Here is a 27,508-nt window from a genome sequence, read left to right on the forward strand (position 1 = left end):
TAGGAACAAGATAATTCCCCAGAGAAGGAGAGATTTCCTCTGAGCACTGTGGGATCTTCCTGCAAGACCCAGAGATACAGTGAGAACAGAGAAACATCCCCCAGGAGGTAGAGGCATGCTCATATTCCCCTGTGCAGTGAACTTGTTCTGTGCTGATGCCGTAGGACCTGCAGCTGATATCCTTTGTGCTGTCAGAAAAAGACAAAGAAAGCAAATAAACCAAATCAACCTCCCTAACACACATGTGTCTTCCTTGGCATGTCATGAATCTTACTGAGTGTGCTCAGGGTACAGTAAATATTTGTCTAAAGTTAAGAAGATTAGTAAGGGAAGTTCTGACTGATACTCCCTGCAGCAGGAGCCAGAATACATCAGCCTGATACAGGCACCTCGAGGTTATCTCTGCTCTTGGAGTGGGACATGCACATCTCCCTGCAGCTCTGACCTTCTGGGAAGAGGCTTTCAGTCAAGTAATACATGCACCTGCATGAAATTTTTGAATCACTGACTCTATCCTTGATTAAAGTGCTTTTCCTTGATTGAAAATAGCCTTTTTCCAAATGAGTAACGTTGCATGGCAGACTGAGAACGCAGGATAAGGTTTCCTCCAACATTACCGCATTGATGACATTGCCATTTCTTACCCAGGTCTTTATGCAACACATTTCTCTTGTGCAGACAGCCCTCTGTAGCCAATGTCATTAGGAACCTCCCCACAATAATCTACCTTTTCTTCCCAGGTGAGGAAGACTACAGAGGTGTTTCTAACATTATCTGCTAACTAGGAGGATAATGAGCATGGTGAAAATGTATCTAAACGCTTCTATATATTCTTGCCTGGATTCATATCAGGTTGTAAATAGCAGTTCCCCAAGCCTTTGGCAGGACTTCTTACCCCAGTGGATATTCCTTCAAGTATCTCCTTTGTAATGTGCTCACTTTCCAAGAATTTTATCTCAGTTGGAGCCAAACTGGAAGTTTGTCAACATCTGAGCTCTTCAGAGTGAAATCTACATATTTCACCAAATGGCAAATGTGCTTTCTACACAACTGTCATTCTGCTTGTGGGCTTACTCGTCTTTTATACTTTCAAAAGCATATTTCTTAAGATGCCTTTTATATTTATTCTCTGTTCTTATCATTTTTGTATTCAGAATTGTTAGAAACTAGGGTTTGCAGAGTTTATTTTAGCAAAGCACTTAAACACATACCCTTAAGGGTTTTACTTAACCTTTATGTGTGTTTTCACAAAATTCTCTTCATCTAAGTGCTTTGCTAAAAAGGGATGCAGTTATTCATATGTCCATGTGAAGTGTGAGGTTCAAGTCTTTCCCCAAAGCACAACAATAAAACTGAAAAAAATATTTGCAGTCACTATGACAAAGAGTCGACAGGAGGGAAAAAACCACCACTCTCTTAAACACAGCTTTGATAAACTGAGGTTTCCAATGGAATATATGCTTTGCAGCAATAATATCAGCAGCTGTGAGGTAGCAGTATATTTCATGCAGCAGTGGTAAAACAATTGGAGAAGGATTTTCCAGTAGATAGTTAAAAAATTGTCTCATATAGAAGCCAGACAATTTAGGCTTCTTTTTCATCTCCTTAAATAATTCAGATTTAATGCAGCAAGTAAAATCCGCCCCAAAATCAGGGATTTCTGATTCGTGCAAATGCAGATATCTGTATGATATAGAATCATAAGCAAAGTCAGCAGATGAGAAAATTATAGGATGTGTTTTTTTCTGCAGTGTTCACTGTAAATTAGAGCAATTAAATTACAGCAGTTTTGTAGCTGTAATTAAATATAGAGATGGGCCCAGAGATGTGGAAAGCACTGAACTGCCAGAGCTGCTCAGGCTGCAAGTGGCAGCAATGGTGAAAGGGGCTTGGAAAGGGGTCCTGATCCCACAGCAGCTGATGGGGGGCAGACAGGCCTCTAGCACTGCATCAACACCTCTCATAGGTGGTCTCTCATGTGGTCAAGGGGGAGCCTGCCACGCTTGTTCTCTGCCTGTGTTTTTGCCTTTCCTGGGACCCTGACAAAAACAGCTGCAGGGGGGATGCCCAGCTGGCACATGCCCTGGGTTGGGAGCTCCTGCAATGATTTCCCCCAGGTAGGTAAACTGGGATATATAAGACCACGTGATTGCAGAATCCCTGAGAAGTTGTTCTGTGAAACTGCTGTTTCATCCATTAATCTTTCATTTTACATTGCTAGTCAAGTCAAGACTTGAGCCACAACTGAAGGTAAATGGGATGGAGGCAGGAGGCTTGGACTGGCAGAGAAGCTGCCCACAAAAAAGCTCACACTCCCTTCACCAAGACAGCAGAGAGTGAGGAAAGGCTGGAGCATAGCGGGAGGTACAGATAATGGCAGCAAATGTATTTAATTACATTGTGGGAGAGGTGGAAATGCAGTCTTCCTAGGAGGTTATAAGCTAAATACAAAGATAAGTGAAAGGAAAGAAAGCACTGGGGGAAAACAGCAAGGGGGACAAGACCAGGGACAAGTGGGCAAAGGAAGCTATTCAGGAGTTAAGTTGATGTAAAAGCAGTACAAGAGGAGGCTTAGATGGCTGGGAGTCATTACTCATCACCAGGATGAGGAGGCCCTTAGGAGGTACAGCCAGTCCAACCCTTGAGTTTTTCTCCCACATGGTGGATGCTTGTGCAAGAAGAGGGGCAGGGATGTGCTGTGGTGTGTGTTGATCGTGGCTCTGGGGCCATAAGGGAGTTGGAGGAGGAGGCACATGTAGCAGCCCTTTGTCTTCAGTCTCTGGAAAAGAGTTGCTACTGGAGAGGAGAGATGAGAGTTTCAGCCTCCTCATGGTTCATGTGTTAATCTCATGCTGAAATATCACACTGCAGATTTCACCCAAGTGTAGCATTTAAGTATGGAAAAGATGATTGTGTATCCCAAGGTGTATTGCTAATAATGAACACCAGCAGCTTGGTAATGCCTAATCTCTAATTCAAGCTGCTGGCAAATATTCATTCTTTTTTTGTTAGCTGCTGGTTTTGATAATATTATATTTTATAACAGCTGAAGCAGCTGAGTTTTGTTATGTTGCTGCAGTTTGGTGTAATTATTCTCCATCACTGTAATTTTTCTTTTAGTTAAATGCTCTGAAGGTTATAAACTGTTAACTATCAACTGTAAATATTCATGGGCAGTGAGAATAGTTCTAACTACCATAAAAGCTTTTTCCCAGTACTTTTGGCTAGTGCTCTATATTTACACAGGTTGCTTTTCTCGTGGTGTTATGGCATAAGCAGAACAAACCATAATATGCATATTACTTCAAACAGCCAGTCGTAGATCCAGGTCCCCTACAGTCTGCTATGTTGAGAATTCTGGGCTCTTCCAAAAAGGGCAAGAAGGAGAGGTTCCCCAATGTGAATGTGCTATAAAACAATATTGTGTTTCCCTTAAGAATTGCAGTGATAAAAACACAGACCATTCTGCAGCAGTAGCAACTTTAATAAAATAACATAAAGCACAGCTGTCAGGTCTGCCAGCATCTCTCACTGGGAGATTTGAGTGAGAAAATGAACACTTTTCACAAGCAGAAATATTCAAAGAGCTCCACTGTTTACATGTAATCAAGACTGACAGTCATAGATTATCGGTGGAAGAGCATTTTCTGCTTGAGGTGAAAGAAGAGGATAATTTATCAGGAAGCCCAAGAAGTCAGACATCAGTAATGATCTGCTTGAAGAAGGGCATATCTTAGAAATAGCGCATTTATTTGTACTGCAAGGCAAGATGTTCTAAGTTATAAACAAGAGTCTTAGTGCTTGAAGAATGTTGAGCAGATACAGTGTGTAATTTGCTGGGCAACTGCGATTAGAGAATTGACTAATGTGTGTCTTGGTGCTTGTTCAGAATATTAAAAGAAAAAGCACAATGGATATTGTCTAAAAGAGCTGCTCATGCTCTCTCATCCTGTTCTCTCCTTTTGGAGTTATGTGAGCTACGCTGATCTGGTTGCTTACCCTCTTGTTAATGTTAAGGACTCTGAGACACTTCTGTAATACAACAAGAGGTTTGGCTTCACAGAATTTGGGGTTTACTGAGTGTTGCAGTTGGTCAGTGTGTCCACAAGATCGGGGTGCACCTTTTCAGTATGAGAGGTGCATGATGCCTGTGTGGAGAGCAGGTTGAGGCTGGGATTCTAGGAAAGTTCCAGGATTCATTGCTGCTCCCCATATATCTGTTTTAACCTTAAGTCAAAGATTGATTATTTTTAAAGGTTAGCTGTTATGTAGCAAAAGAAACCCTCGCCTTTGCCAACTCTGAGAAGTCACTGCGGTCTGCAGCTTCACAGTTTTAATTTAGACAACAACAACAGCCATTGTAAGTTAAGCCTTCTTATTACTACTCCAGTTTCTTCAAACAAAAAAAAAAAAAATCACAACTTACGGGTCACCCCCCCACTTTACTGGTCTCCTACTGGAGTCAGCTCTCACTTGGGCTGTGCAGAAAAAGGATAGCAAGGGAGAACAGCAGCCAAATCATGTCACTAAAAGCAATTCTTGCAGGTTAAACAAGGAGACCTTGAGGAACAGGGGCTGCCCTCCCTTGCCTTCTAGCTGTTGCCTGCTGTATCTCCTGCTGGTGCTGGGTCAAATGAGCAAGACACTGCTTTTCTCAGAAAACAGCTCACACCTCAGTCAGACAATTGATTTACCACCACTCACCTTGTCCTGGTGCATCCTCTTGTGAGCATTCACAGTCCCTGGGAAGTACAGGATGATGTATGCTCTTCCTGATATCTGCCTCTCATTGCCAGGTCAGCTGTGGTACCCACCCACCCTATCAGTGTGTACACTGGGTGAGAGCAGGCACGTGGACACAAAGGGTGCCTGTTGACAGTGTGTACACTGTTCCAGTTCCTGGCTGTTAAATCTTTCTCTCTAATTCTGTACAAGATGGATTTATAACACACCCAGTGCTAATGTAACAATGAAGATTAGTCCTTTACTAGTCAAACAGTAATACACTTTAATTTGCCTACAGCTACTGTATTGTATTGGCATGAAAGGAAATAGCTTTCTAATGCAGCTTCAACTGCTGAGCAGGGAGAAATCTGTGCTGCAGAATGTAAAACTACATGGGACTATAGCTGGCAGCAAGATTCAAAACAGGAGAAACACAGCACAAGTAAAAGTATTTGTGAGTTGGAGGTATGCTAACAATCCTAGTTTATTGCTAAACATGCCATATACAGTTATGCAGTTTGCTTGGCAGGTTCATGATTGCTTCATCTTTTTCACCACTTCATCTTCTATACAAAAATTTGTCCTGGAATAAAAGGTGTAAATTCATTAGTTTCCAACTTTGTTTGTGACATTAACAAAAAGTGGATATTATAAAGTTCCTCAGAAGCTGGTGCTGTTAATACATTCTGTGCTGTGCTCTGTACCTAGAGACACACTGGGAATCTCAACACTTAAGCTGTTAAGCAAATGTTTCTGCTGTCTGTTGTAAATGCAGCATTCACTTGACAAGTGTCAGGCGTTCTTTCAATGGACATGTGTACAAATAATCACTCAAGTGCCAGTATTTACTATAAATAGAACTCTCTTCTTCAGGAAAGCAGCAAAGCCATCAGCTTCTTCCTTCTTTTTGAGTGGCAAAGGAAAAAATTATCATGTTTGGGACAATATCACTTAACACTTACTGCATAGGGGATAGAACTTCTTTTGTGGGCATATTGTGCAAGTTAGATGTAAAAATTATATGTTTCACTTATTTTTGATCTCTTTTTTCCAATAAACCACCAATTTAATATAATTATGCTTAAAATAACAGGGTTTTTTTCTACAGGGATGTTTCTCACTTTCAACAAGGGCAATGAAGAACTAATAACTTGCATGCAGAGAGGGACTATCTCTTCTGAAAACTACTGATGTAAACTGCTGGTGGGAAACTGTCACCACTCTCAACCAGTAACCTTCACCCTCCACCTCTTCATCACCAAGTCCTGCAGACACATGGAATAGTTAGAATGGTTGTGTACAGACATGCCCTGAATTTGACATTAAAACTGGAAAAAAAAATTAACAGATTTTTTTTCTTCTTTCTCCCTCAAAAAGTTGCAACGACATGACAAAGAGGATTCCCCCGACAAGTGGAGGACAGAAGAAGAAATGGCAGCTGAAGCAGCAATTCTGAAGAAGTATTTTCAGGACAATTAGAGGTAATGACTTATACATTGACTTACTCCTGCAACACCCAATTTTCTGCTCAAACCTCCCTCCATAGGCAACTTGAGGACAGAGGGGGAATATGTAGAATGGAACAAAGGAAACCAAAGCTCTTAGGCTGTGTTCTTTCCAAAAGGACACAGCACTCCAACAGTAGCTGAAATAACATGCTCCTTCTTGAACAAATCAGCACCATCCTAGAGCATTTTATTTCCAGACAGCAAAAAAAAAGTGTATCTGGAAATCAGAATCATCAGTGTTTACTTAAGAGGAGTGTCTAACCTAACATATCCTCCCTCTGGTCTTAAAACTGAAAATAGGCCAGGTACCTCTATGAAGAGCTAAAAACTGTTGTGTCTGCGTATAACCAGATATGCATATGCACCTATACATACAAAATCCCAGCAGAATCCATACTATAGAGTGTTGTAAGCAAGTGCTAACTTAATCTGTCAAATCTTAAATCATCTGATCAGTTCAACTTTAAAAATTAAGCCTGCTGGAAAACTGCCTGTTCTGCTAAATTTTCCACTGGCCCTAGAAGAAAAAAAGTTTTGCAGGGAGGATTAGAAAAGAGAAAACACTTGGCAAACACTAACACTGGTGCTCTAGAAATTGAGAGTTTTTCATTTTGTACTTGGAGTCCCAGAAGCCAGATTCTTGCAGCAGAAATGAACTGGCCCCCGGAGATCAATATGAGTTACGCTGGGATGTGCACTGCAGCAGGGATGCCAAAAGCTCCCTCTCCCCTGTTCCCCATATGTTGTTTGCCATCATCCAGCACTCTCATTTCTCTGTCATTTCTGACTGTTTCATATTTTTTCCTCTCAAGAACCAAAATCCCATAAATATCCCTCCTTTCTGCCCGTGACTCACCGCTTGCAGCCCAGCTTGAGAAATCTCGAGCTGAACTACACGCTGTGCGCGTGGCACACTGAGGAGGCAGCTCCCATCTCCCGTCCCATTCTGCCTTCTCCATTTGGGTGACATTTTGGATGACTCCATTTGGAGTCCCTCAGACTTCCCTTTCCATTTTTCCTTGCATGATGACCATGCTCTTGTCTTCTCCAGCCAAGCTGGCTGTGCCAACCCTTCTGCAGACTGGCATGGAAAAAGCTGTGTAACACATGTAATTCCCATCTAGGAAGGAAATCTGTCCTCAGCAGCCGGGACCTAGGGACCCCCAGGGTTTGGACTACACAGTCAGGTTTCTGCAGTGGCTGCTGGAGTTGTGTTTAGACACCCACTTCTCACCTTCTCAGAAATATGCTCCCCAAGAATGAATTACTCAGCCAGAAAGAGCATATCCTTAGGTAATGCATGTGTAAGCACTCTTCTCTACTAGCAGAGGCATTATGAAGTGCTTCATCTATGGCACAGCAACAAATGAGCAGTACTTAGGATAAAATGGCACAGCCCTATTCCAATGTGATATTATTTTCCATTATTTATTTGGTAGTTTGGGGGGATTTTTTTTTTTTTATCTGTTCAGAAATGAGGTGGAAATGCTTTTTTTTCTGGAGATCCTTAAAAGGATTGAAATTAAATCCCCACATTTTAATAAAATGTTCTTTATCTCTACTGATACTAAACGCAAAGCTGGATAGATGGTGTAAATTCATTCCTGTGAGCAAATTCCTGTGGCTGAACATCTATTTCCATTTATTATGAAAATAAATCAGCACGTGTCTGTGTGGATGACCTCTTCCTAAGTTACCTTGATGTAAAGGTCATTACCTTTCCTAGAACAAACTGGGAAATTAAATCTTTCTGGCATCATTATCATGAGAGTATTGTGCCTAGTACAGGCAGTCCTTCCAACCCTTCATTCCCAACACAAGGCATCACTGTCAATCTCCTCTCCCTGACATTGGTTTGCTCCTGAGGTTTAAGGCTCTGAACCTGAGGTAAAGGTATATCTGAGCACCTTCTACATTCTCGGCCTTTATCTACTCTCTTAACCTTGCTTCTAAAGTGATGAAGATTGAAAGCTTTTGGCAAATTAGCAAGGTTATATGCATCCTTCTTCAAAGCTATTTTTGTATTTCACCTACAAAGGATTTATTTAGCCATTTATAGGTTTACCCGAATGCCACTTGACTTGAGGTTTTTTTCATGCAGCACAGGGAAAGTCAGAAAGAACTGAATGTGGGTGTTCTGGAGCCAATAAATAGCAATTTTTGAGGCCTCATGCATTATTATATTTTCTTTTGCTCAAAGTAGCCCAGCTCAGCTAGATTAGCCTGGACGGACTGAGCTGTGTTTCAGGGCTTTTCCAGCTACCCTTACATTTATCACGAGTCCTTCACCACCTGTCACAACTCCTACAGGACTTGACTAGGCACAGTAGCACCTTCTACTTGTATTTATAGACTGTCTGATCAAGAAGGACTTGCAGGTGCCTTTTCTTTTTCCTAAGAAATACTTGAATAAGGCAAGAAGCTCTCAATTCTCTCCCTACTGCATTTGCTGGTGCTGATCCCTCTTGGCTGGTTGACTAACTACAGTTGAGTGCTTCTACATCAGTCCCGAGACGATCCAAAATATCCACCCGCTTGCTTAAAGAAGTGAACGCATTTAGCCTCGCTAAGTTTACACCCTTGAGAAAATGCTTATCTCTAAATAATTTAATCGTATGTGCAATTGCTTAGAGTGGATGCAACTGAAATCAGTGGGTGAATTGGTGTTTTGCATGTGTTTCTGGTCTTTCACTCTGTGTCCCCCTGCCACTGTATCCCCATCTCATTAGAAGGACTTGTCACTTCTTGAACACTCCCAGAGAAAAACCTTTCTGGGGACAGGATATTTAATATAGAATGGCCCTAGCTGGTCACTCTCTTGCTTAATACCACCAAGATTTGACCTCTTTAGACCTCTTTACGAGCTGTTTCTCATTCAGTGTTGGCTGTCATATGGTCAGCTGTGTTTGATAACTGATTGCCCTTTGAGGTGGATCCACAGGGAAAGAGTCCTTCCTCAAAGAGCAGGATTTGATGCAGCATCCTAATTTCCAAGCCTATTTTCAGATGTGCCTTTTGAATTTTCTAACTGTCTATAGCTGGGTGTTTTGATAGTCTGTTTTGTGCATTTTAAATTGCACATGCCAGCAAAAAGGCTAAAGATTAAAAGAGTTACTAACCTTCAGATAGTATGTGAAAAATGTATCTCTTCAAAGGCAGTTTCACTCTGTGTTGTTGTTTCTGAAGGAAGAACCAGGCTGCACAAGTTTCAGTAGAAGTTTTCCTATTTTATGTGTAACTGAAGTAATATTTTTATGCCATTAGAAAAATAGTCATAAGCACAGTGTCAGAATGTCCCTTTGCATAAAGAGGTTGACAGTGATATTCTGTTGCCAAGTGCTTTTGGAGTTACAAGTGTTCTATAGCTTTTAACTGCTTAACCATCTGAATATTTTGTGTAATTCAACATGCCAAATTCATGTAAAAATCTCTCCAAATAATGTGTCCTGCACATTCTTAACAGGATTTCTGATGTCAGTTCTTCCCTTTTTCCCCAGTCTGGCAATGTTTCTGGGTAACATAGCCATTTCAGCTTTTCAAGAGAGTGTAAATTTTATTCTTTTTTTTCCCCCACTCATTCTTTGAGAGCACTCATCCTGCCTCCCAGCTGCCTGTTCTGCACCAAGATCTCGGCATGTGTGGCAAGATGCTGTTCTATTGACTTCAGCAGGGGAATTACCACTGTTAGTAGCAGCAGACCAGAGGGAATTGAAACTGGCAATTTGACTTGCATCTGATTTTGCTCCAGTGCCTCTGGAGCATGACAATCCATGCTGCATGCATGAGAGTGAACACCAGAGAAATCCCATCACTTTCCTTAAATTTAGGCCAGTATGACAAGATGACTTGCAACACCCTTCTTTGCTTGTTTTAAGAAAATTCCTCCTATTATTTCTGGTACTTAAAACTGCATAAAACCACAAAATAATGACTTTACCTTGGAATGGATCCAGGAGTGGATCTGGGACACATGCTGTGCAGTGAGAACACACTGCCCCAGAAGATGCTGTACCTGCAGTGTGGACCACAGGGCAGGTTGTCCCCTGGGTGGGCACCACAGTGACAACACAGGCATGGTCAGAGGTATTTTCTGCAATAGATGCTACCTGTTGGCAAGCAGAGCCACGATGCAGTCATGAACACATGCTGTGGTGTGGGGAATGGGAGCAGGGAGAAGGGGTGCAGCAAGCAGAGACCCCTTAGTAATTTCAGAGCCTCACTTCATAAGCAGGGCAAATTTTTGAGTGCTTACACTGGATTAGAATCGAGGTGGTTCCTGGTCATGGGGAATTCCCAGAGAGCCTGGTCTAGGCTGTTCATAGCTGCACTCAGGAGCTGTTTGTGTGTAATCCAGAATTAAATACACATCCTAGTAATCGGCTATAGATTTCTCTGCACTCCAGACTTAACTGTTATTAATTATATCCCCTACTCAGAAGCCTCCAAAAAGCATTAATTAGAAAGCAGGAGCTGGCGGTTTGCTTGTCTGTGTGAAACTATTATGACCCAAGAGTGAAGTATAAGTTTCAAAAGAAACATGTTTTATGAAGGTCACCTTGGAAAACATCATAACAATCTGTCAGGAGAAGAGAATGCAGCACTCCAAGTGTTCATTTCAGTGTGACATTATGCTTTAAGTAGTTGGAAATAGCAAAGAGAAGATGGATCAGATCATAAGGTCTATGCTTTTTCACCCAAAATTCTCTTTTTTCTGCAATAAGTACATATAAAGTAATCTCTTTGTCATTTCAATGGGACACAAGGAAAGTTAATATCAACAGAAATCCACAGATAAACATAATCTGGCCCTTGCTGGTATTTTTGAAGTGTAAAACATCCAGATCCTCCACCTCTGCAATAAGGAGAAGGTTTATACACAGGAATTACATTATCTCTTCAAGGGAAGATAGAAACAGCCAGAACTGTGCAGCAGCTGTGTACAGCAGTGATACCCATGCTGGAAGGCTCAGGGCAAAAGGCTTCCCCAAACAAATGTGGTGTGCTAATGCACAGCCACCTCAGCATCAAGGCTGATTATTTTTCTGGTTGAAGCATATTATTATTTCTTATGAAAACAAAACTACAAGAGAGTTAGCCAGAGTTATGAATGAAATGTCTTCCTCTTGTAGGAGGCCAGCATAGACATAATGTCCCCCTCACACCTATTCCAGGGCTCTGTTTTGAGGCTGTAAGTAGTACTGTGCTGAAAGTTATACATCTCGTTCTCTGGACTTTCATTTCACTATAGGTGTCCATTTAATTCAGCTGTCGAGTACATGAATTCTGTACAGCACTGCTTGGATCCTGTAATTATAGCTCCAGTAGAAACATCGGGGCCAGAGACACAGACAAGATTGTACAGCACAAAGGCAAAGCAGCAAATGGTTACTGGTGGCAAAGAAAGCTGACAGAGAACCAAATGTTCTCTTAATGTTCTCTTGACCTACATGTCCAGCAACCTGAAGACCTACTGGGCCATCTATCAAATACCAAATATTTTCAGTCTGATCAGTTCTTGATTCATCATTAGGCTTTGTGTGTCACATTGTGTGAGAGGAAAATGGGGAAAGCCAAGCAAAACTGGTGGAAATTGTGTCCCAGGACCTGGGATAAAGGAGCTGAGGTACAGGGCAATGCTGAGCTTCAAATAGGGATGATATCAACTGTGGTTAAGTACTTTTATACCCAAACCTCTGCTAAAATGGTGCTAATCTCTTGCCCCCAAAGCTGCCAAAGGATGCACTCACTGAGCAGCCAGACCCTCCTTGAAGCAGATTCACAAAAAAAGTGCCAAATGATTCACAGGCTGCCATCAAACTGTCAGTCAGGAGGGGCACACAATGGAAACTGTTGCTCAAAATGCCATCGGAATCGGAAACATATGTTTCAGTGAGAAAAGACAATCAAACAAAGAAGTGGGTGGCTGGGGAATTGCAGCCACAACAGCAGCAAGGATCCGAGCCTCACGCGCAGCCCCGGGGAGAGAGTTCGGGGGCCGTGCCCTCGTCTAACAGTCGGGTAACAGCTTTGTGTTTAATAAGCTGAAATAATTTCCCCAGTATTGAAGCTGGCTCTAAACACGTTCTGAAGTGAAGGTACAAAACTGAAGATACCAAGCCAAAAACCCATTTCATGCTCAATTATTAGCAAAGAGTTGTATCATGGTATCCTATTGCTGCAGCTGCTGCTTAATAGAACTGCCCAGAGAGACATTCTAACCAGCAACTCGAACGTGACCTCAAAGCTTGAAACCTGCCTTTGTGTGAGTGTCAGTATCCAGGCTGTGTAGGTGGAAAGGCATTAATAACTCCTCCAGTAAGTAGTTATTTGAGAAAGGAAGGGGGTGATGGACGTTGGAAATGTGTTAGATTGAGCGTACTCGAGGCTCTGTTGTTTGCCAGGATGTCGGTCTCTACACAAAACCACAGGTACTGCAGGGGTAAACCCAAATGCCCTGTTTGTGTCAGCACCTGGGGCTCTTGCAAGCCTCCAGTTAATGCTGCAATAGCAATTGTGCTGTGAGCTTGGGCAGGGATTTCACACACAGCTTTCACAGCTGCAATCAGCTGCAGTTGTCAGGCTCTCAGCATTTCTATTTCTCTGCTTCAGGAACACCTTCTAGGTCTGTTATGGCACCTCTTACAGGTCTCTTATTAGGATGGACCATCAAGAGGAGTACCAGTTTGGAGCAGACATGGCAAAAAATACCTCGTTCATTCTCCAGCATGTGAGACTGGGGGCATTTTCAGGGTGATGGCCCCCAGTCACTGTTGTGTAATACCTTGGCATTATGCAGAGTCCCCCCTCAGGATCAGGGTGGATGAGGATATACAAGAGATGATGGTCTTGAGTATTTGGAGGAGCTTATATAAGAAATCATGAGCCCCAAAGAGTCTTGCATGAGGTTATTATAGGAAAATAGATTTGAAGAGTAAGAATGGATTTGATGACACAAGATGCCCTTTCTAATCCTTTGTTCCTATGAGCAGCGGTCAACAGAGCTGGGGCTGTGCTGTCTTACTCAGGGACATCAGAGAGGTCGCCTCACTTCATGTTTGTTTTTTGTAAAATGATCCTGACCTCTCTTGGAGGATGTTTTGTGAGTTAAGAATGAAAAGCACAATGTGAAAGGCAGGCATTAGTATTACTTGGAAGTGAACTTTATTGTAAAAGCAGATTAAAAAAATCAAACAAATGCTCCTCTTTCTTGCTCTGGTAAATAATTTTAAAATAGTTGTGTTGCAAGGATTTTCCCCTTTCTCTGTCACACAGGCTGTAACAGGAGCTGAAATGTGCCATGTGTGGGTTTAACACTGAACATTTCCTTTTGCCTGTTGCTGTCAGTGTCTCCTGTCGGAACATCCTAATGAGCACCTAAGTCGTTAGTAATAAACAGCCTTACATTTTGTCTTAGTAACAAAAATCAAAGATACTATTATGTGTAACAATCTGTTATGTTTGATATTTCTCAGGTAACAAAGTGTTTGAAACACATCCCATGACATAAGGAAGTCCCCAGAAAGAAAGACCTCATTCTCCAGTTCTCAGTGGCCCTGGAGCTGCAGGTCAACAATTTTATTATGTTCAACAAATATGGGATTCTTCTATGAAAAATTTTATTGGACCTTTGGATATCATCAAGGTTGAATTTCAGCTAAGACAACTAACAGCACTGGTTCAGATATTGCTCTGAGTAGTAACTCATATTTTTCTGAATTGTATACTTGGGAATGAATCTTTTTAAATTGTCCCTCGGCCTAAATTGAAATAAAGTGCTAGCAAAATCAGGTAGCTACTGTGTTTTGGTACATTACAAAGTGTTTACTCCATGTTGTGCGTTTTGATTCAGTTACTGTATGTGGGCTATTATATCATACAAAAAATTAGATCTTTTAGCAATATAACAATTCATATAAACCAAGGCTTTGTTACAGACTAGCCAAGATAAACTCAAAGAGCTGCTGTTTTGTCAGGTGAGTTCTATAACAAGAAATTTAAAGCTTCCTAAGATCTTTCTTTTCTCTGTTCTTTTAATGCATTGTGACAAGGCTTCTGGAGCTTAAGGTGATATAAAACCCTGCTGCAAAGCAATTAATATGTAAAGTTGCTAATGGGATAGTAATCACATTAGGGTTAAACTGACACAAATGGCTGCTTGCAGCAACAAACAACACGAGTGGGAGCCACCCACGTGGAATGAACTCATGGCTAGAAATGCTGTGCTTGGAGCCCTGCACAGGAAGAAACCCACCATGGGTTAGTTGTTGATTGCTAACATGTAATAAAGGAAAAGAAGTCAAACAACAGAGAGAAGAGAGAAGAAATAAGTCTGCAAGATATCCGTGAAAAGAAAATCTGTAATCTTGCTCTGGAATTGCAGGGAAATGACAACTGAAGCTTTCTGTGTCCCCTGAAATCAAGATGAAAAACAAAATGCTACCAAGTCTTCCAATAAGAGCCATGCTGAGGGAGGCCATATGGTGCAGACTCTACCTGAGGGCTTGAGGAGGTCAGGGTCAGGTCCCAGCCAGAGCCCAGCAGTGCTTTGCATGCCTGACAGCACAGTGTGGTCAGGGTCCAGAACAAATTAAAGTGCTCTATGATAGTCTGTCCTAGAGGGTTGCAACCTGACCCAAGAACTATGAAAATGCACAATGGATGAACTCTAATAATTTTTCTTAACTCTCTCTCTGCTATGCGCTGCAGAGCAATTCAGTCCATTGGTTTGAAGTCTTTATGCTAGTCAAATATAAATAGAAACACTAGAACACAATCACTGACATTTGATTCCAGTTTTTACTGTGGTGCTGTTAAAATATTACTTCTGAAAAGTCAGTTTGATTCAAAGATTTACCATGACCCAGTGTGGCCCCAAATATCTTCCATTAGCCCTTTTAAAAACTGTACAGATTGTAACACTATTTCTTTTTTTGTACAGAGTAAATGAAAAGTCCATTTTGATGGTGTCTGCACTTTTTAGACCCTGAGCAAGGGCTGAATAAACAGGAAACGAAGGTCAGGGAGCAAGAAGTGACAGAGAAGGTAAGGTGAGCAGACAGAATGGTCAAAGATGCTGGCAAATGGGCCAACACAAATGGTGTTCCTTTTGCACTTTAGTATTTAAAGTAGCTGTGATTTCACATAGAAGGAAGACAACGGTTGTGCTGCTGGGGAGAGCGAAAAGAAAAACCTGAGCATCAGTTACATTTGCAAGGTATTTTCAAACCTGATTCTCAATGGCTTCCTATTAAGTATGGAATATTCTGTATTAGTTCTGTAGGCTGTGATGAGCGGGCACTGCGCCAACCATTTTGCATGGGGGCTGCCGAGGAGATGAGTGCTGAGCTCCATGGAAGATTTCATTTGTGTAAATGAGGAGGCCGTTATCACAGCACTAAAGGTCCTGCTTTTAAAAAAAGCTTCCTGTGGCATTATGCACAAAACAACCTATTTATGCAGCATGAAAATATTTATGTGCTTCGCTCCAGCTTAAAAAGGGAATTTGCAATAGATGAGGGACATGAGAAAGGATTGGAGTGAGAGATAAGGAGAGATTAAAAAAGGCAGATCATGAAGTACATGACAGCAGTATGTGGAGTAAACCCTCATCTTTTTTTAAGACCTGGGCCTTTAGGATGGTGTCTGGATCATTTATATAATTCCTATAGACTTCATTTTCCACAGGCAGGGAGCTGTATGCAAAGATGCAGCTGCTGGAAATGTGAGGAGATGCTGAGCTGAAGGCACTGATGGCCTTTGTAACCAGCTTTGTCCTTTCCAACCTCAATCGCTCGCCCTCGTGGGGTCATGCCCAAGGCTTGCTGGGGGGATGCTGCAGAGTGCTGAGCTGGGGGGATGCTGCAGAGTGCTGAGCTCCCCCACCCACAGCACAAAACATGGGGAAAATTGCTTGTGCAGGGACTCAGATGGACATGGCACAAGTGGAGTGGTTCAAATTGGGGTGGTTTCCTAACAGGACAGAGCTAACTGTGCTCACTGTTTACACAGCTCAGACCCTCTTTCCCTGTCCTTACACACAAGCAAGTTTCCCAAGCTTTTTCAATTACTAAGGGTTTGTTTTGCTGAAGTGAGCAGTTCTCTAAAGGGCTGCAGGGGCTATGCCTGTGTCTCTCTGTTTACATTAGCAAACTAGCTGTGATTCAGCCACTGTCTCCTCACTGACTTGCAGGAGCAGGATGTGGCTCCACATGCCCTCTGTCCCCTGCCTGCCCTGAAACAGCAATTGTGGAAGAGGTGTCTCAGGGATAGTTATTCCCACACACGGAAGATCAGACAGGTTGTTGGGAGCACACAGCTCATGAGGACACCATCAGCCCATGCATCCAGTCCCTGCCATGCCAGGCAGCTCAAGTGCACAGTCCCATTTGACAACCACGTGGCACCCACCACTCCTGGAGCTGGGCAAAAAGATTAGGAATGGCCTCTAAAGACTTTGGCACACAGCAGCTATTTTGTGCAGTGCAAGGTCCTGGGCACTCGGCTTCTGCACATCCCTGCTTGGTTTTCCAGTGTGTTCATCTGACCACAGTTATGTTTCTATGTGCAGAAAGGCAGCTTAGGTGGCTTATGGTCGTGCAGTGAATCTGGTTGCACTGTGGCAGGCAGGTATTCTACACTGCTTTCAGCAAAGGCTGTGAGTACAGCATGAGGATATTTGCTAATTGCCTTTCAGCAATTCAGCATTGTTCTTGCTCCAGATGCAGATGCACCAGCTCCTGGTTCTCCATGGGACAGCTGATGCCACCCCAGTAGCTCAAAAGAACTTGTGTTTTGACAGATCCATGGGCTGGGAATGGGCCGTGTCAGCTCCTTGAAGACTTCATGTGGTATTTCAGAAATTGGCTCTGTGCTGCTTCTAACCTGCCCCAGCACACATACACCCACACCCAGGTATCAAGCTCTCATTTGACTCTGTGCTCAAATAACACAGTATTTTGTTTTTAATTAATGTTGGAGAGAGGGGAAAGTGTTCTGCTGGTCTCTGTGGGAGCCCGACTTGGCTGCAGACTCAGGACGAAGCTAAGACAGAGGGTCCTGGCTGCAGTGGGGGGAGTCAAGGTCAGTTCCTGGCATGTGACAGTACCCTGAAATGTGACCAGGGACTGAGCACCTCCTGAAACAGAAATACCTGAATCCATGCGGGATCTGGGGGTGATCTCACACCCTAGCTGTAAAGTAATAAAAATCATAATGCCCCAGTACTCACAGAGCTAATGAAAAACTTTGAATCCCTAATACACACATAGTGACAGCCATGAAAGTACCGAAATAATTTCTATCTCAGCTTTCTGTGTCTTCCTATCCACTCTCCACCTCTCGCTGTCACTGTGGTCGATGGCTGCTGAAAAACCTTGTCCGATTCTTGCATCTGGTTCCTGACGTACAGGCCAGCAGTGCTGGGAAGGAGAAAATGCTGCTGCTCATGTAAGCTGTCCTGTGTTTTGGCAGGGCTGTGAGTTTCAGAACAGAGTGATATATTTCAGCTCTTGTGAAATTTCTGAATAATCAGCTCATCAAAAAATATCATGCAGAGTTCCCTTGTAGTCCTCTCCAACTTGCCACCTCCCCTGCCAATAGCTCCATAGGGTGACCACAGTTTGGCAGAGCCCATTAGCAGAGCTCTGCAAAATCACTCATGAGCAGAGCTGGCTGGAAAATACAGTTTTCCTTCCTGGGGGAAAAAAAAAAAAGATTTGGTGGGGCAGGGGGATGTTTGACTTGGCATTTCAGGATGAAGATTTTCTCCACTGCTCCCTTCAGCACCCTCTTCTGCTCCCCTCTGCACCCCACCCTTTTTCCTCCCAACTCCATATTTTACAAGGTGACTCCAAGAAAATAAAAATTCTGCTTAAAGCGGCAAAGACACTGGATGCTGTTTGATCTGCTGGTGACCTCTTCCTGACCCCCAGGGCCAGAAGTCTCACTGCAGTACAGGCATGACACACTGGCACCTTCTCCACCTGAGACTCCTGAGCAAGTGGTCCCTGGACCTGCACATTTTTCTGCAACTGCCCAGTTTCTTAGTTGGAGTTTCTTCAAGATACTCCTCTCCTCAAACATCTCCAAAACCTGCTGTTTGGGCATCTGGGAGCTGGCAACTATGTCTCTGTGCGTGGCAAGATGGTGGTAAACCCAACCAGTGGTGCCGTGGAGACAAGAAGCCGAGCAGCCAGAGTCACTGACCTGCCATCAGCTGCTCCTCTGGGTCCTGGGCTGCCTCCAGGCATGTCCCTCTGTGCTTTGCCATTCATTCTGGACACGTCTCTCATTCCCAGGTGATCACTGCTTTGACTAGGAAGAGCAAACTTCCTCGCCGTGTTCTCTGATGATGCTCAGAGCTGATGCTGCAGGGAGGAGGCCAGCCTGGCTGCAGACCTTGTCCCTGAGGCAGGCAGCACGTACGTACTACGGAGGAAGGAGGTGGAAAAATCAATAGTTAGTGCATTAGGATTAAAGCTGTGGCATGAAAGCCTTATATGGCCAGGATTATGATATTTTTTAGGTCTGTGGTAGCTGCATTGACTGTGGCACTTGGTGTGATGTGTGTTTAGTACTTTTGTCACATTGCAAACCCCTGTATGCACGTGTGGGACACAATTGAATCCTTCAGTGAGCGGTGGCTCCAGAACAGGTTTTGAGCACCACCTGTCCCCTCCTTGGACCTGCCTCGGCCTGGCCACAGCTGCCGAGCATTTGCTCTGTCCCTCTTTACTTGTGTCACCCTATCTCTTTCTGCTCAGGCTTTTGTTATTTCTTTTGTCACCATAGTGACAGGAAAAGAGTGATGATTGCTGGAGTAATTTCCCATATTAGCTAGCACTGGCTTTTCAGCCTAAATCAGCTCTTCATTTTCCCTGTGCTCTGGCTGAGCCTCAGTGGAGCAGCATTAAAGAGCGGTGGTGGAGGGGCCTCGGTGTGTTGCAGTGCTGCCAGCACCTCTGGGACAACTGAGGCAGGGACAGGGCCTTCAGGTTACGGAATCACAGAATATGTGAGTTGGAAGGACCTCACAAAGATCGTCAAGTCCAACCCTTAGCCCAGCATAGGACCATCCCCAAGCATCACACCATGTGCCTGAGAGCATTGTCCAAATGTTTCTTGAGCTCTGTCAGCCTTGGTGCTGTGCCCACTGCCCTGGGGAGCCTGTTCAGTGCCCAACCACCCTCTGGGGGAAGAACCTTTTTCTGATATCCAACCTAAACCTCCCCTGACACAACTTCAGGCCATTCCCTCAGGTTCTGTCACTGGTCACCACAGAGAAGAGATCAGTGTCTGCCCCTCCTCTTCCCCTCACAAGGAAGTTGTAACTGTGATGAGGTCTCCCCTCAGTCTCCTCTTTTCCAGGCGGAACAGACCCAAGTTCAGCCACTTCTCATTTGGCTTCCCTTCAAGGCCCTTCACCATCTTCGCTGACCTCCTTTGGACACTCTCTAATGGCTTAATATCTTCTTTATATCATGGAGACCAAAACTGCACACAATATTCAAGGTGAGGCCACACCAGTGCAGAGCAGAATGGGACAATTCCCTCTATATGAAGTTCAACAAGGGGAGTCCCAGATTCTGCACTTGGGATGGGGTAACCCCAGATGTGCAGACAGACTGGGGAAAAAGATGCTGGAAAGCAGTGCCTGGAAAGGGACTTGGGAGTCCTGTTGAGTCAGCAGTGCCCTGGCAGCCAGGAGGGCCGACCATGTCCTGGGGGATCAGGCACAGCATCACCAGCCAGGTGAGGGAGGTCACTGCATATCCCACCAGGAATGCACAGAGAAAAGGAGAAGACAAAAAAAAACCCATTTGCAAATGTTTCTCCCTCAGTGCGTTTGCTGTAAGTCTCATGGTCAGTAAAACCAGGAACTTCTGTCTGTTCTGGGGCATGTGCACGTCTGCAGGGTGCAGAGGAAGAGCTCCCCAGAGGTAACTGCTTGCTCTGACCAATGTAGCGAGTGGGCAAAGACCCCACATGTCCCCCCAGCCTGTGCCCTCTGCTCTGCACAGCCCCTGGCAGCAGAGCCCAAACCAGGGCTGGGACCAAACCGGGATTCCCAAGGGGGAAGGGGGTGGCTCAGTGCCAAATCCTGCTCTCTCCCAGGCTTCATTAGCCATGTAGGGCATCTCAGAGAGACACCCAGGACACACACACAAATACACACTTAAAAATCAAGATCATTAAGTACGCAAATGTGTTTAAATAGCAAACAAGCTACTGAAAAGAGGAGAAAGGTCACAAAATGTGAAATGAAAGCAGCTCTTCTGTTCCCTGTGCAGGCAGTGCTGGTCCCTGCCTCAGAGGATATATTAAGAAGTGTCAACCTTCATTTCAAGCACACTGCCTTTTGTCCTCCTATCACAACATTAACATTATCCCCACATAATTTTATGTATTTAATTTTACAATAGGCTGTGTCAGTGAGCACTGCCTGTAAATATTTGATCACCACCGTTCCTCTAGGATTATCTTATCAAGAGTAAAGATATTAAAATAGAAATCTTGTCATGTTGCTGCCTTTATACTTCCAGCCTAAGAGTTGATTGACAGAAAATGAACTGCCTGAACTAGCTCTAAAGTGTCTTTTCACTGAGAGTTTTAATGCCAGAGGCTATAGAAAAAAAGGTTAGCTAGTCATCGGAAGCTAATGCCTTGCTGTAGTTATGAAGCTTTTGTACTGAAGATTAAAATATATGAATCTACTAGGGGTATTTTTACAAGTGTAAAATGGCGTTGGTCTTTTTGTATCTTTTTGCCATCTCTAATGAGCCTTAGAAAGAGCCTTTCCTTTTCTTCCTGCTCTTGAATATTAGATGCAGCTTCACTGCAGCTCACAGACACGGGCTGAAGTTTTGCAAGAGTAAGCTCTTGACTTATCTAACCTACAAAATTTCTTTTTGGTGATAAAATGGCTTGCGAGCCAGGACTAAATGTTCCTGCCTAGCTTGGAATATCAAACCACTATAGACAAGTCAAGGTTTCTATTTATGGCCAGTTAAAGAGACACCTGTAATGCTGTTTTAATGTTACAAAATTGCCCTGAAATTGTCATGTGTCTGAAGAGCACCATGCTGCAAATATATCATGGTCCCCGAGGGCTTACTCAGCCTGTGCTCCAGCACAAATCAATGCGAGTTTTTGCTGGAGTAAGGACCCAAGCACCAATTCAGAAAAGTACCTAAGCTTGACCAAACTTTAATCACAAGCTCGTGCTCCTTAGAAATCAATAAAGACAGAAGCTGACTGGGGCAAGGGGACAGTGAGGGGTGTGGGTCCCACATTCCTGTAGCTCCTGTGCCCAGGCGGGCAATGGGCCAGAGGTCCCTGGCATCCCGGCATCCTAAATAAATCTGGCTTTGTCTTGTCATGATCCTGGAGGGCAGGAGAGGGTGGTAAGTTCACAGATTTGTCCCATCGCAATGACAAACTATAGCCACCAGTGTTAAACCACCCAAGGGCTTTCTGGGAAGTAACAAAAGTGTTGCTGTGGGATGGCTGAGGCTGGAGTGGCCAGAGACAGAGCAACCTGGAGCACTCTGCTTTAGCCAGAGCAGCCCTCTCTCTTTTTTCCCCTCCAACATGAACAATAACTGTATGAAAGGAAACTAACTGCACATTAAGCAACCTATTGTTGACCTGTCATAAAGGGTTTTACACAAGTGGCTCCACTAACAGCAGTGGGTGGTCCTCTACTTGCTCTCCATGGGCTCAGAATGTAGACAAGCTTGTTCTAACATTTCACTTACGAGAAAGGTCAAGAGCTGTGATTTTGTTCAGCATGCTCAATATATTCAATTAAAACATACTGGTGTATTCATCAGCTATTAACTGTCTTTGCAATAGCTGTAATTAAACAGGAACTTCCCTGCGAAAGGAAATCTTTCAAGACAAATTCTGACATGGGAACAGAGGAGAACAGGAATTTCCCAGGTCTCCAATGTCTTTTTGCTTTGTCTCTGCACGAATCCCTCAGCCACTGGGAGTTTTCCTTTCTCTGCTGCTGGAGCAAGAATGGCTTGAAGGTGAGGGGCTGGCCAGATCCAGCTCCTGCATTTCCCTTCCTTGGGCTGGGAGTGAGCTGAACACCAGCAGTGCTGGATGCTTGGCAGCCCTGGGGGAATAAAACCAGCCAGGCAATTTTCTCAACCAGGCAATTCACTTGCAGAAATATCATTTACAAAGTTACACTAAGAGCCTCGGGATAAGAAATGGGGAACGAGAGGAAGTCAAGTCGGCTGCTGGGGAGTGTTTAACAAACTTGGAAGTTTTAGAGGGTTTAGCAGCTGGTGGCCTCCAATTCAATGGGTGGAAGAGTTAAAAGCCACACACCCTGCTTTGAAAACTTCCTCCAAAGAGCCTGAAATGAAGAAAAACCCCAACAAGGCAGACTAGAGCAAAGCAGAGGAATGAACTGAGGGAAGCAAGAAATAATTACCTGAGCCAACTGTTCTAATTACATACACACAGCAGACAAACAGTGATAGCAAAAAAAAAGTAGGTGTTCTTAAGATGGATAGTACAGAAATGGAGATATAGTAGAAAATAACACGTATTAAGGAATTAGCATTCATTATGCTAAAAAAGGGGTGCATGTATTTACTTACATTAGTCAGAAATCAGGCATGCAAAGAGATGGGTGACAGCAGGGAGAAGCATAGCAAGAAAACCAGAACGTGGTTGGGACGGGTTTCCCTGGTAGCTGTGAACAAGGGGGTGCTGAGCCAGGTGTGATGCCACCAGCATTGATTGATTATACCACAGCTATTTTGCATCTGACAGCATCCAGTGTGCAGCTGCAGGTGCCTCCAGGCACAGGACTGGAGCAGGGCACTAGGAAGTCCAGTGCCTTGGTGCACAGCTGCAGGACAGTGCACCACATGTGATAAACTGGGTGTGCTTCCTCTTGCCATGGGGCTTTGGAGGACAATAAGGTGCCTCTTGCCATGCTGTACCAGTGTGGTTTTTATTTTTTATCTGCTGTGTTCATGGTCTTCCAGGTCCTTTCACTAAAATGTCCCAAAGCTCCTCGTGTTTTTGGGCCATCCTCCTCACCAGGCTCCCTCAGCAGGTTTCCTCTGCTGAGGCCTTTAATGCAGATAGAGAGTGATCAATGTAAGCTTCAGTCCAGTCCCTGAAAAACGTCTCTTTCCATTACTGGGCTCTATTAGCCAATTCCCCACCTATTTCTGAGTTATTTAATTAATCCCCATCTTCTCCAGCATGCCTTATACTGTTAGATATTCAGAGCACAAAGGCAAGGGATTCACTTAAATCCTGGAGGAGGAGAACTGTTGGATTTCCTTTATCTGCAAGATCAGTTAGGGATTTCAGGTTAATCTTGCTTGGTAAATCATGTTGCATTTTATCCCATTTGCCTTCGTGTCTCTGTAAATGGTCTTTCTCTCAGAAAAACGTGACTGAGCTCTGAGTACTGGACCCTGTTCACTTAGCAAGCCCTTCTTAAATAATTGCACTATGGTTGGCACACTCTAGGTACACAGTCTCACCCCTGAGCTGACACCCTGGTTAAGCCCCCACCTTCAAAAACTGCAGGACTGCCCACTCTCTCCAAGGCAGCTCCTTCATTGCCCAACAAACCCAATGAAGCATGTAAACACCTAAAATCATCCAGTTGTAAGCTCCTGCTGGGTGATCGGGGGCTAAAAAACCCAACTTGCTGTGGGCTGATGGATTTGGTATTTCATTTCTGCACATCTTAAACCCCAGTTTTCCATTCAGACTCTTTACCATGGTGCTTTTAGCCTACACTCATCCAATAGCCAGACATTTTTCCCACTTTGAGAAAGAGGGCACATAACATTTTACTTGCCCATATACTCCTGCCCTGTGCTCCCTTCCAGCAGCCCTTCAGTTTGCTCTCCTTGGTCTTTCCAATGCCCTATGGTTGTAGAAGTTGTGCATTTACACAGTCTTTCCTAGGTCTACCTAAACAAGTCTTCCTTCATCCTTTCCCTTCCTGACCTATTTGCGTGACTTGCTTTGTTGCCAAGGCTTCCTCTGTTGTGCCACTTAGATTCTGCTACTTCTTGGTCTTTTTGAGAAGATATTTTTCATCTATTTCTGATTCCAGCTGCTTCCTAAAAGTTTTTTTCCCTTTAAACTGAGTGGCACTTTCCAGATCTGAAGCAGGTGGCCTGTCCCCACCTGCCTGCTGTGTAACGATGCAGATGGTGGAGTTGCAGAACTCCATGAGTGGTCAAGCACTTCATAAGTTTCAAGCCAAAGATATTATAAACAAAAAAAAAAAAAAGGAGGGGGGAATTCTTTCCTTGGAGCACAAAATCAACATAGCAGTTTTCAACTAGCTGCACAAAGGCAGGAAAGTCACACTGCCTTGAGTCTGCCCAGATGTGTGTGTCCCAGATAAACTGAATTTTCTGGGTATTGTCCACATTCTCAGTCTCCTCCAGCAGCACTTGCAAGCCCCACTGAGTCCCGTAACCAGAAGGAAAGGGAATGCTAAATCCCAAACCTTTCCTGACATAAACCAGGCTGCAGATGATAAACAACCATCAGTAAGTATCTGTGCTATAGACATTAAACAGAGGATTTCTAGTCAAATCCAGCAGCTGAGAAGCAAATCATGCCTTTCCACCCCTCAGTCTCCTCTCCAAAGACCCAGCTATGGCTGCTGGCCCTGCAGCAGGGCTCTGGCTCTGCACTGTCCTCAGCTGCTCTTTGCAGTGACTTTTGGAGTAGATTTGTCAGTAAAACAAGGGGGAAAATTAACAGTCACAAGACAGTGAGCCCTGGGTGTGTGCACACCTGTGCATCTCCCACAGGACAAACTTCAGCACTCTTCATGTTTATCAAGTCTAAACACAGACAGATGCCAGGAAATGCAGAGAGAGGTGGCAGCAGGGGAATGGAAATCCCATTGTTTATAGAGTGGCATGAAGAGACAAAGAAACAAATACAAATGCTCAGGCACAAGCTCATTCCAAGGTGCCCTGAGCACTCAGTCACACCTCACTGGACAGGAGGGGCAGCAGCAGGGGCTGCACAGCCCATAGTGGTGGGGGCTTCCCCCAGACCTGCTGGGCAGGTGAGGTGGGCACTGCTGAGCCAAGCACCAGGGCCACAGCCCTCTCTGCAAAATACTTATGTTCACTAGATACAGATGTGTAGATGTAGATGTGGATATAGATATGGAAAGTTTTCAGGTATTTATATATAAAGGTCTTTATATATCTAAACCCCAATATTTTTTAATGTTTAAAATGTGTGCATATATGTATCTTTATATGCATATATATATATATATAAAAAATATATGGAAGTATATGGACATACAAAGACCTTTTAAAAGAACTTTATGTATACACACATGTATTTACACACAGACACGTGTGTATGTATATATGTACACATATATAAAACATTTATATATGTGTATACATTATGTTATATTAAAAATTATTATAATATATTATCATCATATTATATATACACTAAATATGTATCGGATATATGAAATAAATATATTAAGTATTTAGAAGGCTACTTATGGATTTGCATGTATATATGTATATTAATATGCATATATAGAAATATACTTTATAAAATTATTATTAATAATAAATATAGCTATATATACACATACTATAAAATATTATATACATACTATTGTGCATCTCCAGGTGTTGAGGAGTCGGTGCTGGAGTGTGACAGAGGGAGAGAAAATTGGCCAGGATGCATTTGGCATCATCCCGCTTTGTGCCAGGAGAAATGACCCAAGTGCAGACACCCTGTTTGCATATTTTACTTTTAAATCCACCAGCTGCTGACAGGTGCCCTGACACCTTTCCTTTCCTGCTGCCCACCCATCCAGGAGCTGTGCTGTCTGTCTGTCCAGGCGCCGTGCGCTGCCAGAGCCCCCCTCTCACACGTGCAGCCCCAGCCGGGACAGAAGAGCTGTCATGCCATGGCATTTCTCTCTTCTGGCAAAAGGATCCTGCTGAAAGAAGTGAGGGAATAACATCAAAACCCTAGCCAGAGGCTGACAAGCAAACTGACATTTAGCAAAACAAAAAGTAGGTAAGGTGGGAAGAAAAGCCTGGGTGGGTGGTTCAGTTTTTGGCTACGGCTGCAAATCTTTTGGGGGAGCATTTCTGACTCCACATATGCACTTCCAAACACATTTCTAAAATGCCAGGACAGGTATTTCCCCCTCTTTTCCCTCTCTTTTCCCTCTCATTAGCAGCTCTCCCAGAACTGCCCACACCCAGAAGAGCGGCAGCGTTGAGGCAAGTATGTCACCATCTTTAGCTCCAGCGGCAGAAGGAGGTGGGCATGTAAGGGTTAAGTGACAGCTTATTTACAAGTGACAAGGGTGTGCAGGAACCTGGAAGAATTTTTTTTCCAATTTTCCTTGGGTGACAGACACTTTACAGGCAGTTCTGCTGTCCCTGGGAATGTCAGTGTGAAATGGAGAACCGGTGGCATTTACAGGCTGAAGTTTTCTCCTTGTACTCAATGACAGAATAAAGGGGGGAAATTTAAAAACGCCAAACCCATGAATGTTTTTAACCAGGAGCACCTCCAGCCTGGTTTTATGCTGGCTCTAACTCTGGCTGGTCAAATTCCCTGCACTCTGCAGCGAGAGGCAGTTTGAGCTGCTGGTGGACAGCACTGCTTTCTGCTCAAACTATTTCTCAATCACTTAATTATATCCTGCACTTACAGTTTTACAGAGAACAGATGTGAAGGCTTATCTTGGGACAGATACATTATGTATACAGCATTAACTTCACACCCATACAGTCCCCATTTTAATTACACAGCCAGTGGGAGACCCAGGGTAGTTTGCTGGCAGAGCACTTGGTTTCATTAGCAATTCCCAAGACCTCGGCTGTCTGCAAGCATCCTCACTCATGCAGGCTGAGCTGCACTGGAGATCCATCCCATGGCAGCCAAGGATGAGCCTGACCTCAGGGAAATCCCCCCAAAATCACTGAAAGAACAACTGCCAGTGCGCACCTATGGGCTTGTACAAGCGCCAGCCTGAGTTTTGTCTTAAACACGAGTATTTTTTGAAAGCCTTAATGTGACATGAAATGTGAAGCCAAAGGATATTGAAAGACAACTTGGACGTTCGTCGCTGCGGAAGTTTGTCTGATCTCTGACCCCTGTCAGGGAAACATCAGTGTGACAGGTCCCCACAGGCTGCATCTCACTGCTAATAAAAGCCTTTTAGCAACACTCAGGGAAGGGGTTTGATCACAGTCTCTTGCTGGGTTTAATAG

At 43.8% G+C, this 27,508-nt stretch overlaps 1 protein-coding gene across 1 annotated transcript in view; it reads left to right on the forward strand.

The window, feature by feature from the left end:
• FHIT (fragile histidine triad diadenosine triphosphatase) overlaps positions 1 to 14,024 on the forward strand; it is a 543,577-nt gene extending 529,553 nt beyond the window's left edge. Inside the window, exons 7-8 of the mRNA XM_051788828.1 lie at positions 6,103 to 6,206; positions 13,706 to 14,024. Of these exons, the coding sequence (XP_051644788.1) occupies positions 6,103 to 6,204 (102 nt within the window). The 3' untranslated portion in view covers positions 6,205 to 6,206; positions 13,706 to 14,024. The remainder of the gene's footprint in view (positions 1 to 6,102; positions 6,207 to 13,705) is intronic.
• Positions 14,025 to 27,508: the final 13,484 nt, after the last annotated feature.

This window comes from Manacus candei, unplaced genomic scaffold, assembly GCF_025592945.1.
Source record: "Manacus candei isolate 608988 ecotype Guabito, Panama unplaced genomic scaffold, ASM2559294v1 h1tg000025l, whole genome shotgun sequence".
NCBI classification, from domain to species: domain Eukaryota; kingdom Metazoa; phylum Chordata; class Aves; order Passeriformes; family Pipridae; genus Manacus; species Manacus candei.